At 43.9% G+C, this 13,890-nt stretch overlaps 3 protein-coding genes across 3 annotated transcripts; 2 read left to right on the top strand and 1 right to left on the bottom strand.

Moving 5' to 3' along the window:
- Positions 1-840: 840 nt before the first annotated feature.
- Positions 841-2,476, bottom strand: JR316_0001593 (uncharacterized protein; the record flags this gene model as incomplete). The annotated part of the gene is made up of 6 exons (XM_047887396.1): positions 841-904; positions 976-1,168; positions 1,216-1,511; positions 1,656-1,781; positions 1,828-2,123; positions 2,171-2,476. The coding sequence occupies 6 exons, from the start codon at positions 2,474-2,476 to the stop codon at positions 841-843; spliced, it is 1,281 nt and encodes a 426-aa protein (XP_047752319.1).
- A 1,434-nt stretch (positions 2,477-3,910) lies between these two features.
- On the top strand, positions 3,911-9,202 carry JR316_0001592 (uncharacterized protein; the record flags this gene model as incomplete). The annotated part of the gene is made up of 10 exons (XM_047887395.1): positions 3,911-3,950; positions 4,189-5,038; positions 5,103-5,259; positions 5,313-5,856; positions 5,910-6,219; positions 6,267-7,012; positions 7,061-7,317; positions 7,415-7,624; positions 7,828-7,971; positions 8,027-9,202. 10 exons carry the CDS (start codon positions 3,911-3,913, stop codon positions 9,200-9,202), a joined length of 4,434 nt encoding a protein of 1,477 aa, XP_047752318.1.
- A 1,723-nt stretch (positions 9,203-10,925) lies between these two features.
- Positions 10,926-13,523, top strand: JR316_0001591 (uncharacterized protein; the record flags this gene model as incomplete). Its single annotated transcript, XM_047887394.1, has 1 exon — positions 10,926-13,523. The coding sequence occupies one exon, from the start codon at positions 10,926-10,928 to the stop codon at positions 13,521-13,523; it is 2,598 nt and encodes an 865-aa protein (XP_047752317.1).
- Between the last annotated feature and the right edge of the window lie 367 nt (positions 13,524-13,890).

Below are 13,890 nucleotides of genomic sequence, written 5' to 3'. Positions count from 1 at the left end.
TTGGTCTTTTCTTCTTGTCTCTTGGGCATTCCTACTTGGTGTTTTTTTGCTTGACCAATCACTTCATTTTCTATTCTGCCTCACATAGTATATTTGCCCTATATGTCTTTATAATGTTTAATGTCCTGTATATAAAGATATTTTTCTTTTGCTCCATATGTTGGATGAACAATGAGCTTTGAGTGAAAAATAAAGAAGTTTGAGTTCTATAAAAGCAATGTTATGTTGCATTAAACTAACTAAACAACCTGTTATTTCTTGGCTCTAGCTTTTCTTCTTTTTTTTGCAGTCAAGCCTAAGTTATTTGCTTCCTGGAGTGCTAAGTCGTCAGAAGTTTGCTTGCGTCGGGAGGCTCTTGCCGCCGGTGGTGGAACGGGGTCATTTGCCTCCGAACTGCCAATTAATTTTTGATTTTTCTTCCTAGGCCGAGGTTGAACTTTGCGTATAGCTTTGCTAGTACCTGGCTGTTGAAGTTCAGGAGTAGGTCTTAAGGAAGAGTTTACTACTGTGGGGCTTCCATTAGTTGGGATTGTGAGTTCTTGACTATCATCCCGACGTTGTTCGGCACGAGTAACATCCCGAGGAGGATCAGCTTGAGTGTCTTCCCGATGTTCATCGGCTCGTGCTGCATCCCGAGGATTATTGGCTTGTGTGTTATCCCGTGGCTGTTCGGCCCGAATGTCATTCCGAGTGTTATCGGCCTGAGTATCATCCCGTGCACGACTTGCAGTTCCAACACCAGGGCTGTCAACACTGATAGAATCTTGTTGAGGGTGTCCATCATGAGTATCAGAGGGATTAGATTGCTCTGAAAAACTCAAAGATGTTTGACAAGGTCTCCTACAAACTCTCCTTGAGGTAGTCAAGCGCCTTGGTGCTGGGGTTATAGGCACTGTTTGGAGACCTTCAAACAAGTTTGAAGCGTAACATGGTTCCAACAGTTCTTCATTATCACGTGCCAATACTCTTTCAAACTTGAAAGGAATCAGTCCACGAGACTGACGCTGTCTCCAATGTCTCAGAAGAGCAGCAGTGTCATCAACGCGGAGTCTGCTCGGATCCGTGAACGGAATGGAACTTGGCCAATATTCGGGATCAATCATCTCTCCAAAATGTTTCTCCACGGAGTCCCATGGGATTCGAGATCCACTCCTATCTTTTGCCAAGGCTATAACATTTCAGCCATATGTTGAATTAATTCAATACATTACTCACCATACACTCGGTTCATATAGATTCTAATGATTGTTTTTTGTATTGCATTAGTCTCCCTCCCCTTTGAGTTGTATATAGGTGACGGAACCAATGGAAATCCATTGCTATTGAACTTCAAATCCTTTTCAAGAAAAGTGCCTGCAGGGACGGCGGGAGTTGATACTCCGTTTTCAATCTCTGAAACCTTGACAAGATATTTCACAAACGCCCTTCTGAACGACTTTAATTCATCTGGAAATAGTTGTCCAAATGAAGGAATGCGAGGGTCATCCAACCCTAGATCGTGTGTTTGTGTCCTGTTAATGAGTTAGCATCAAGTTGTTAATGATTGGGACAACAGGTTGTCCCGTCCTCATGACCGGCACAATGTAATCCCGAAGGTCATCGGGAGCCACATACATCCCGAAAAACAGAAGTGTTCAAATAACAAAATAACTCACATTGAGTATTCAATTTTTCCATCAAGATCGTAATGGCCTTCAAATGTAATAGATCTCATTCCCATCCTCAGCCACTTGATTCGATCCATTTGGTGAAGAATCTTCTTTCCTTGTCGTTTCGCAGTCCTATGGATGGGTAAGCATCGGAGCCGAGTAATGCCGCCGAACGTACTTTGCTTTCAAAGTCTTGGAGAAACCCTTCTTTTTCCACTCCTCTAATATTCGAGCATATTCCTCTCTCTCCGCAATGGTAAGTCTAGATTCAACTCGTTTTCTTGCCTGCTGATAAAACTTGATCCATTGCGGGCTACCCCGTCTTGCATTTCCCGATAAAAGCTGCACTTCTTCTTCAATTTCGGCTGCCTTTTTCTCCCGAAAAACACTTTGAAAGGTTGCTCGTCCATGCATACCATCCAATTTGGTATTTCGAGGGGTTGAGGCATGGTTTGCAAACCAATTAAAGAGTCTCTAGCATTTTATGTTAGCCTCTATTTCATAATAAAGACATGACTTACATCTTTCTTAGCTTTCCATTCATTGAACAAGGCTTTATCGGCTCTCATCGCAACCTCCGAATACTTGTGATCCCATGTGGCTTTGATTAACGGCACAATAGTATTCCGAATAAAGTCTGATTTAGATAATCTCGGTGCGTCTTTGTAGTTTTGAACGTTGCCTCTCAGAATTCTCATCTCCCTAGCTGTCCACAGTTGTTCCTCGTCGGGAGGAATATCGGGCCCGACAGTGCCGCCGGGCGGAGGGACAGAAGGTCTGCGACCTGAATTGTCAGAGGTGTTTGAGGGAGGAGGTTGAGGAGGCATTTGTACAAAGGGATGGGCATCATATTAGCTTATCAACGAATGACTGAATAATCTACCACCAACCGGAGATAAAATAAGATTTTGATCTTGATTACTATTTTAAGACATGGGAAACTACTTAATCTGGCAATCCCGCCCAAACGTCGGGGACAGCGAGCAAACATCTCTTGTCATCATCACACACAATCACAAAGTATATTCACTATAGCTCACCCAGTTCTTTCTCTATCCTCTCACAATTTTGAGAGCAGTAAATTGTATATGTATTAATTGAATTTCTGTATATAAGACTGTTATATCTCACATGGAAATGTTTAAAAATGTAAAAGTAAGCAAATGACTTTCCACCTCCAATCTTAAAAAAATTGAAACGGTGAATATCTAAGAGTCTGTGTAAAGTACTCTAAACTGTGTTTCTTGTGCAAAGAAATTGGAATCCCAGCAAGTTCAAATTGGGCAACATTTCAGTAAATTGCATATATCTTCTCACATACATGGATTTAAATTTGCTAAACACTATCATTGGATAGACATTTAAAATACCTTTCATATGATATATGCCGGAGGAGTAGGGAGCATGTGCATGAAGAGTTATGGCCAAAATACTTCAGGAGAGTGGTTTTGAGAGGTCATTGTAGATCACATTATGCATTTCTGTTGGGATCACGACCATTTTCTGCACATCCAAAATGAAACTTGTTCATAAAACTGGCTACAGTTCTCCAAATTCCTTGCAAGATAGATCATATGAAAGCTATTTCCTCCCTCGAAAAGGTTATGTAGACTAAAATAAATTTAATGCACATTGTGAAGAGCTATCAATGGAATACTGTATTTAGAATGAAATTCACAGGTGCTCAGACACTTTGCTTCCCACTTCCATGGGCTTTCATACTGTGCCAGATAATGGATCAGATAGCGACGGCCCTAAGGAGGCAAGCTGGTCTTCTGGGGCTTCAAGGAAAAGAGGAAGGCCAAGGAAATATAGACCTGATACAAGCCATTCTTCCACTTCTATTCCTCTACCTGCCCAAAACATGTTACAACACTTTGAACACAATATAGATGAATCAGACATACCTCACTATCCGGGAGATCTGACAGACCAGCAGGTAATTGACAACTTGAGAGAGTTACAGGATGTTAGGACGGGAGGAAAGGTATATCCGTGTCAATGGATTGAGGTGTTCTTGCTCACAAATTATTATCTTAGTCTCAAAATGACTACCTTAGAGAGTGGCTTCCAAAGAGAGAAATATACCTCGGGACACTCATTGGTCGGGAGGCGCCTCCTCCGCGTCGGGATAATCAATGCCAGCAATGCCAAAGACTCCCGGGATGTTGGAGATGCCTTGAATGTTTTGGATCTCAACTTGTTTGCCCTCACTGTCTGAGACAAAACCATCAACTGGTTCCGTTTCACCGAGTCGAGAAATGGACAGGGGAGTACTTTCGTCCTGGAGGTTTATGGGAAGTGGGTATTAGGTTGTATCTTGGTCATAATGGGAAGAGGTGTCCAGTACAATTGCCCTTAAACGAGAGTACCCACGGGACAAGCATTGGAGCCGAAGGATATGTTGGAAACGGGATTCAATCTGCCGCCGAAAACAACTATTGGAGCGGCACATCACTTGCCGCCGATGAATATAGCAGGAACGGGACTCGTGATGCCGCCGAAGTTACGGATACTCATGACATTGGTCCAACACCAGCAAACAATGACGAAGAGTCTTTCACATCTCAGCTTCTTGCAGATCCTGAAATCCCAACTCTGTTTGAACTGGACGATGGAGACGATGAGGATATCAACTTGTATGAGGAACTTGATACAAGCTTCCACGATCAACCCCGTCCAAGGGCAGAAGATAATGATGGTATCCCATTCAAAGTTATTATTCATACATCCGGAGTACACTATCTACCCGTTCGGACTTGTACTTGCCGATCTGCCATGCTGCCTTTGGATTTGCAATATCTGGAAATGGGTCTTTTTGCTACTAGTTTTCAGAATATCCGAACCTTGTTTACACTGGAAGTGCTGGAGGATTTTAGGGTTACCAACCTTGAATGCAAAACCTCGGGCTATCAATATTATCAAAAGCTCAGACGCATTACCTCACCTTCATTTCCCAAACAGGTTCTGAACCGCTATCGGGAACTGAGAAGGCTTAGTCGCCAATACAGAAACCTTATATTGCACAAAATACACGGTCAAGGACACTCTGAACAGGCTCTAAAGGCTTATATGGAGTTGAAATACCCACAACAAGGCTCCGAAATGCATCCCGATCAGGAACCTTTCGGCTCAATAACACCTCCGGAACCAGGGCAAACACGGAACAATTCTTCGTCCCGACAATCGGAACCAAATGAAGATTCCGAACGGAATGATACAACATCCCGGTTGGAAGTTGATCCAGGTGATTCTGACCCAAATAATATGTCACCTGAACCTCCGTCCAGAAACGAGCCAGATAAAAGAGGGTCCTTGACATTGTTCTGTCCAGCGTGTCCACAGCCAGGTGTTAACCTACCTGATGACTGGGTTCTCGAAGCCGATAGGTAAGCAGAATGCCTTCATTCAATTATTGGGCTCACATTATATTAGTGATATCTATATTCGTAGCTATGTGGCAGATGGAAACTTCAAAGCCGATCATTTGAATCAAAAAAACGAGGGAGACGACGTCTGGCTCAGTGTTGGAGAAGGTTTTATGACCGATCCTGGGCCATACAAGGAGCATATAAAGGAAGCTATTTCTCTGGCACCACGTTATAAACGGGTAAGTGTATTGCCGCCGCGGCTCAACATACTCCCGATTAACAACTTTTCCAGGAACCAACTTGTCACAACTACCATGCACAAAAAGCAGAGAATAGAGTTAGCCCTGGAAAACGCGTTAGAGGAATAGGCGCCCATGCGTGTGCAAGACATGGATGCTTTTGTCCTAACAGTGTTGTTGATTTCGACAAAGGAGAGAAGCAAATGCACATGGATTGGTCCTTAACACAGGCAAGGGAAACAACAAATACTAAAGGCATCACTAGGCATCTGGAAATTTACGATATCAACTGCCAATATTGTGTCAATCTCATGAAGCGTCTGACTGACTCTACAAAGATGCACTGGCCCCCCTCTGTCAAAATAACCTTTGCTATTGGTCTTTTCCATGTCCATGGGCATAAATCTGAATGCTTGTACAATTATGCCTCAACCTACATTCCGGGCGTTGGAATTATTGATGGAGAAATATTGGAACCTCTCTGGTCCGTCCTCAATGATACTTCCCGAAGTACTCGTTCGGCAACCACTGCACACCGCGCTGAAGTTCTGGATGACCACATGGGTGATTCAAATTGGAAAAAAACAATAAACATGGGTAAGTACTTCTACTACTATGGAGTCTGCTGTGCTAATTTCTTGTTTGCAAAGCTGCCACCATAGCGGCCAAGTACAAGCGGGCCGGTGAACAGTCCGGTATAACGGAAGCATTCTACCGAAATCTTACGGAACAACAACCTCCCGAGCTAGTTGACACATGGGAGCAAGAAATCAAACAGGCCGAGTTTGATCGGGATCAAGGAGTATCCGATGCTATGAGTCAAGTAATGGCAAGCAAAGTGAAAACTGCTGCCGGAAGACAAGAAATTGAATTACATCTCTCAAATATGGAGCTGACTTCCTCGGGAGCTACAGGCAAAGCTGCTTGGATTTCATCTGGCTTGAAATTGGAACAAGCTCAGTATGTTTTCTATTTTTTTGAATTTTATATATTTTTATACCCTACAGATTAGAGCTAAGAAGCCATGTTCGCAAACTTGGAACTCATCCATCCACAGCTCAACAGCTTGATTTGGTTAATAAACGTCGGTCAATGCGAACACGAGTTGAGGCTTTCAGCCGTACTGCATTGACATTCTTGGGGGAAGAGGCTTTGGAGAGTATTCAAGGAGTTAATACCCCAGTTCTTGACGACGAAGTCAGCGATGATGAGATAGCCGACATCGGGAATGTCAACATCACCCGGGCGGATCCGGAACGGCAACCTCTCCCGTTCCCGTCAGCACTGCTTGATGATTATTTCCGAGATCTTGAAGAAGGCATGGCTCACCAACTTAAAGGGCTGCAAAAACTCGAGTTACGCATTCGCCAGGGCCATGCTGAAGATTGCCTTGAGGCAGTTAGATCAGCCCTGATTCAGCTCTCGTGGCAATATAAATATCAAGTCCGCATGGCAGATTCGGTATACACAGGCACCCGCGCATGGGATGGAGTCAAACTGTTGAATGCATCTTGGAAATTGCACAAAAAGATATACAATGCAAACCGAATAGCAATGATTCGGATTGCCGGTCATTCCGAAGAGGATATTATGCAGATACGGAGGGAGTTTCCTGTTTTATATGACCATGATTGCAAGCACAGTGCGGCAATTTCGGATCCGAATGTTCGGGGCGGCAGTTCCGACCGGCTTAGTTGGATTTGGAGATCCCGCCAGGGACTCAATGCTGATAACCAATTATATGTAAACGAATGTGAGTTATCTTTTCTCTTGACTCTACAAACTATCTAAAATTTGCAAGTCTTTCGTCTTAACTGGCTCAGAGCTCGGGCACAAAGAAACAGATGGAAAGAAGAACTATCCCTGACAAACAAAGAAATGGAATGGACAGTGAGATTTTATGTCCACATGGCCAAGACTTGGAAGGAACGGCATGAAATTGTTCCGGACCGCTTGGCAGGTCATAGGGCTTTCTGTCAGAAGCAGATAGCAATGTGGAATGACTTGGGGCGGGCCGCCGATGTCAAATTCCGGAAGATAAACGGCAATTATCCCTCCGTGTGGATTTTTATAACTACAAATTAGGTCATCTGTTCTATTCACTAGACTTGTAATCTATATATTTCTCCAACTAACTGATCAATATTGCCACAAGACCACCATGAGCCTTCCTCGTATCTTCAATCCCCCTACTGAAGATGAACACTATCTTCTCAGCTACGATGAAAGACGTGCTTTAGCAAAGCTGCATGTTCATTTGTGTGGTGCTCGGATCCGAACTGGATACCGATTGTTACTTAGTTCGGCATCAAGCGTGCCGCCGGACACTTTGGCAAGATGGCTCTCATTGTTGGAAAGAGAGGCAGTAAGTGAGATGATTCTTTTAATTCTTCATTTATTCAAATAAAGTTGCAGGCTATATTGCTCAGAGTTCTTGGATATTGTTATATAAATGGATTTGCTGTCGATACCTCTTTCTTCATAGCAGAAATCCTTAACCAATCTGTCCATGCTGTTCTCAATAGCAACCCCCATCATAATGCTGTTCTCTTTCAATCACTTAACCAGTGCTGGTCAGCAGAGGAAGATAACGATATTTTAAAATCAACAAAACCATGGGGCTACTGGTGGGAACCTGGACATAAAGCCGACGAAGATTGGAAAGTCTCTGATGTCACAATTGAGTCTCAGGTCAGAGAGTTTTGGAATAAGGTACCTATAGAACCATATTTATTTTATATAATTGTTTGTTAATAAATCTACATAGATTGTTCTCCCGCGATATGCAGAAGAGCTCAAGTTGAGCAAGAAAGGTGGTCCATCTGAGTCTGCGGCACAAACCCATTCCGCCGCTCCGGCGGCAGCACAGCACTCCGAAAGGCCCACGCCGGGAGCCAATTACCCCGATCAACCTTTGGCGGATGCCCCTCACCCCATTTCGTCAATTTCCTCAGCTTTAAACCGTCAAAAAAGCTCCGGAAGTTCCAAAAAAACAGCTCCACAAGGTTCAGCATCAAAGGCAAGGGATAGCTTTCCTTCAGGACCTCAGGCCTCCAAACAACCTTCTGGAAGCCGCTCCGCTGCCCCGCCGGTTGCCAATACTCGGGATCATATGTCTCCCATTGCCATCTCGGACCATAGGCCTCCCTACTGCCCCAAATGCGGGCAGCCAATTTTTACACGTGTTATGAGATCTTTGGCCAATCTTCGTCTTAACCTTGCAGATATGAGGAAAACTGCTGATGAAGCCGTAGCCCACTTTTCTGACCTGGTGGGCCGATATTCAATCATAGAAAACATAGCTTACGAGTATGGGAGGCCTCCTTTTGAGAATAACTTTTCACTCCCCGACGAATACAAGCTTCAGCATCCAGAACACCCAAAATCTGATGGCTGGAACGCTCGTCTATCCGAAATGCAATACAATGCTCTTTCTCAAATGAATGATGCCTCATTCTGTATTAATGGCATCTTTTATTCATTTGTCGCCTTGAAAGAGCTTCCTTTCCACCCCCCTTGGCTGTATTCTACACCAATATCGAGGGTTGTCAACGTTCAAACGGCTCCGGAGACTGCCGCCGAATCATCGGATCCAAACGTCATCCCGGTCAAACCTTTTGCCGTTTCGGCTTCCAGTTCTTCCACAAACGAGGTATTTGTTCTGGATCCACGCGCATCCTTGAACAATTATAGAGAAAATAATGACGACTGTGCGTCTTCCTCTTCTTCTGGCACATCTGTTCCTGCAGATTATTTAGAACAATTGGCAGAACAAATTGAAGATGAAGAAGATTTTGAAGAGTTCTCGGACGTCATGGAAGATTCAGAAGTTTCTGATGATGAAACACAATCTCATAATGACTGGAGCTATGAAGATGAAGATCAAGATGATGATCAAGACAGTAGTTACAATTTAGATAACAATTTCAATACTTCGCAATGAGATCAATTTAAAATCTACAAGTTTTGAAGAATATCGGAGGAAGTTGACCATCCCGCTTTGCTAACTCCTAGTCGTTCCAAAACCAATCTACGCATATAAAAGGCTAAAACTGCTCTGTCTCCATTACATATTACCCCGTGCTGTAGCACTCTTCCAGAAATTGCAAATAATGTTGTTGGATCATACTTGTACCTTATGCCAACTCCTGGAAGTTCAATTCTCCCATTTTCATAGTTGCCCAATGGCATGAGCAAATCATACCATGGGTGACAAGACCCGTTATCACGATGAAAAGGTGTGTCCCTATTGCTGATGACACTGATGACGCCAAAGGGGGAAGTCCAGAAAGTGAGGATATGCTTCAAAAGTTCAGCCTTGTGAATGATCTCGGGTTGAGACGATATCCGCTCAAGGAACTCAATTCCGGCCCGAAACTGTGCCGGATGAATAATACTCAGGATGGCTCCGATCAATGCCGAAGTAGTCATTAGACCGGCAATAAATGATAGTCCGTCGGGATGTGTGAGATCAGCCGAAACCTCCAACGGATTGGATTGCTGCCAAAGCATTCAAATCAATAAGTCACAGAAGGAATAAAACACCCTACCTCATGCCCCTGCTGAAACCAAGCAGGTGAAAAGTTGGCATTTCCTGGGCGCAGCCAGGCAGACTCATGTCTGAAGTAAGTTTTGTTGGCCCTCCAGCTAGTTGATGAAGGGGTCATACGAATGAGACCTTCAATATTTTGTAGCATTTTCCATGTAGAATTCTGAGGTTTTCAGATATTTACCTGACATTCATTTAAAGCACTCACCACCCGTCTTTCCGTCAAGATTCCAGGCAAATACCATGCCAGAATGTTCCCCTCACTATCAGCCACAGTTCCGGGTTTGCACCGATACAGCATTGGAAGATGTATTGGTGGAAATAAATTTTTTAGATTGTCTTCAACAGCATCGTTTCTTCCAGTGCAACGTTCTGACAAGTGTTCAATATAATTGTTTGCATTCCATTTAGTTTGCTCTAATGTGGTATAAGGCAGTCTGAGACCTTGACTTTTGGGTAAATTTCTTTAGCACTTACCTTGATTTGAGCGGGCCTCCAGAATTATTTCAACAGCTAGATTACACTCATACAATGTTTCGGCAGTCATATCTTCCGGAATCAATGTAGGCATTCCATTGTTGACCTTGCTTGCCATGTATGATTGCATGTAAGTAGAAAGGGCTCGGGTCATATCAATGGGCTGACTCATTATGTTTGAAGACAGTGGGTTGGTAGGTGAATCGATTATCGGAGGCACTGATTAATGTAATTTTTGGGTATGTTATGTCCCGGGTTCTTCAAACACGGCTCATATTTTCCCGCGTCAAGCATAGCTTTCGGAGTAGATAAGGTACCGCAAGCTAATATTACGGCTTGGACTGATCCTGTGATTCATTTACGGGCAGAATATGACGGCCCGTGGACGAGTCCTGCGAGCAGTCGGCTCCGAATTTTGCCGTGATGCGCTGACGGGTCAAATATGACGGTCCGTCATGGGCCAGCGAGGGGGCCATTTATTTATAAATGGCCCGTGTGGCAAGGGCTAAATTAGCCGTTCCAGCTGGACCGTAGGGGACGGGCTATTTTTAGTTTAGTACTTATTGTAAATCACTCCGTATGTTACGTTAATTCATCATTTTTAAATATATCGTAAGGTACGTAATTATACAACTGTCCTATGTGGTGCACCACAGTGGTCGAGGCCCTTCTGTCATGCAATTGTATCGATGTAAATGCACAGACCAACAGCGGAGATACTGCACTCATTCTTGCCTGCAAGGAGGGCCATAAATTCACTGCTAACCTGATTCTTCTGCGTAAAGACAACAACCCCAATTTATGCAACAAACGAGGCCTCACAGCATTGATGTACTCCGCCATCCTTGGACACGTTGATATAATCAAGGCCCTTATTTCGACAAGGAAAGTCAATCCGAATTCTCAGGACGTCAGAGGCACTACTGCCCTGATGAATGCCTCGCATATTGGTGATATTGATACTGTCTGTGCACTGCTTGCTTCCCCTAACATCGACATCAATCTCACGGATCTGAATGGACGTACTGCACTTCTGTACGCTTGCTTAAAGGATCGTACAGCAGTCGCGAGCCTCTTGATCGGGACGCCTGGAATCAAAGTTAACTGCCAAGATGAAAATGGACACACTGCGCTGCTAATTGCTGCCGCAAAAAACTCCTTACCAATTGTTAAAGAGCTGCTGGGCGTTCCTAACCTCGATCCTGACCTGAAGGAGAGCCATGGCCTCACTGCATTATCTGTCTCAGTACTGCGTGGCCACAACGATATTGTGAAGGCTCTTCTTCCTATTTCTAAAATCCAGTTGGATATCTCACACCATAAGGGTACCATGGCCTTTGTCCGCGCTACTCTTCAGGGCCATGTTCCAATTATCGATATCCTGTTGACATCAAGACACATCAATCCAAACGTATTCGTAACAGGATCGGAGCAATTGTACAAGTTATTTCGCGATCAGCTGAGATATTCGGAAGAACGTCACCGAATAGAATACGCTGAAGGAATGACGCCACTTATGCTTGCTTCATGTGCAGGTCACAAAGAGGTTGTCAAGCGCTTATTAGCTGTACCAGGTGTCAATGTGAATCTGGGTAATCAGCCCAGTTACACATTGGCCTCCTATGTTGGTGGGAGCTACGAACATTCAATTATGGATCCGTTACTCACTCCGGTAGACCTCAAACATACATGTTTTGAGGGCAGTGGAATCACGGCGCTGATGTTTGCCGCTGGCCACGGACACATCGATGTGGTGGAGCACCTTTTAACACTCCCAGAAATCAATGTTAACGGACGTGACCGTGATGGATATACCGCTCTCATTTATGCGACATTGATGAACTATCCTTCTTCTGGGGATACTGGTCGTTGCCCATCATACATTATCCACTCGTCATATCATGGTCATCTCGGTGTGGTTAAGCGCCTGTTGTCTGTCCCAGACATCAATGTCAATACTAAAACTACCAATGGATTTACAGCTCTCATATTTGCTTCCCGTAATGGTTACAGCTCGATTGTGGCCGAAATTCTGCGTTTTCCGGAGGTGGACGTAAATATTCAAAACAGATTTGGCGATACAGCACTTATATGGGCAGCATATCAAGGTCATCTTGATGTTGTTAAGCACCTCTTGTCTGTCCCGGGAGTCAATGTCAATACAAAAAATACAGATGGATTCACAGCTCTCAATTATGCTTTGGCAAATGGTTATGGTTCTATTGTGGATGCCATGCTTGGTTCTCAGAAGGTGGATATAAACATCAAAACCGCATACGGGAATACACCGCTTATGATTGCATCCTGCAATGATCACCTTGATGTTGTTAAGCGCCTCTTGTCTTCCCAGGAAATTAATGTCAATGCACAAAATACCGATGGATTCACAGCTTTGATAGCTGCTTCAGCAAATGGTCACCGCTCTGTAGTGGACGCCCTCCTCGGCTTTCAAAAGGTTGATGTAAATATCCAAACCAACTTGGGAGACACCGCGCTTATGTTGGCAGCATATGGAGGTCATCTTGATGTTGTTAAGCGCCTCTTGTCCGTCCCACCACTCAATGTCAATGCACAAAATACCGATGGACTCACAGCTCTGATAAATGCTTCTACAGATGGGTACTGCTCTATTGTGGATGCCCTCATTGGTAGTCAGAATGTGAATGTAAATATCCAAACCAACAATGACGAAACAGCGCTTACATTGGCAGCATATCGGGGTCATGTTAATGTTGTTAAGAGCCTCTTATCTTTCCCGGATACCAATGTCAATATACAAAATATTGATGGATGTACAGCTCTCATGTATGCTGCAAGAGATGGTTACTGTTCTATCGTAGACGCTATCCTTGGTTTTCCAAAGGTGGATATAAATATCCAAGATAAGTACGGCAACACAGCACTTACACGGGCATCGGTCAATGGACACATTGATATAGTGAAAAGCCTCCTAACATTCCCTGCGATGGATATCAATTTGCGAGACATCAATGGCTATACAGCACTCGAAATGGCACGAACGACAAGGCATCAATCCATTGTGGATATACTGTTCTCCCGTCCTGAAGTGAGCGACGAGCGTACCGCGCTTGTCCTATACCAGCCGATCATCAAACCGCAGACTATTTCTCTGTCCCACTATGCATATTTTAGACAAAAAGTACAACTTTTGGGTATTAACTCCTTTTCACTTGTCTCTCGTTCTCGCGGTATATATAATATGTGTACATACAGATGACATATATGCCTCACTATACTGTATATTGGACTTCTTTTCTATTCGCAATTATACTTTCATATAGACAAAATGACTGTGCAGAAGGAGGATGTGAAGATGGAGGATGTGCTGATACAGGCAAGCGGTCGAGGATACACAAACAATTAATTCTTACTGAGAAGTGATACTCACACCGTACGCACGTTGTTGGTGTGTTTTCCCAGTAGGAGTACGTGCAAATCTGGACAGGATTTGACGAGGACTCGATTCGTCTTAATGTCAACGTCCACACGCGTCGTGTCGCGTCGGTACAGAATATCGAGATTTATGAGGAGGAGTTGGTGTGATAACGACAAAACCTGTTTTATGCAGCTCAAATTCTAAAGAA

Source organism: Psilocybe cubensis, chromosome 2 (genome assembly GCF_017499595.1).
Source record: "Psilocybe cubensis strain MGC-MH-2018 chromosome 2, whole genome shotgun sequence".
Classification (NCBI taxonomy): domain Eukaryota; kingdom Fungi; phylum Basidiomycota; class Agaricomycetes; order Agaricales; family Agrocybaceae; genus Psilocybe; species Psilocybe cubensis.
This window is presented reverse-complemented; position numbering and strand designations above follow the sequence as displayed.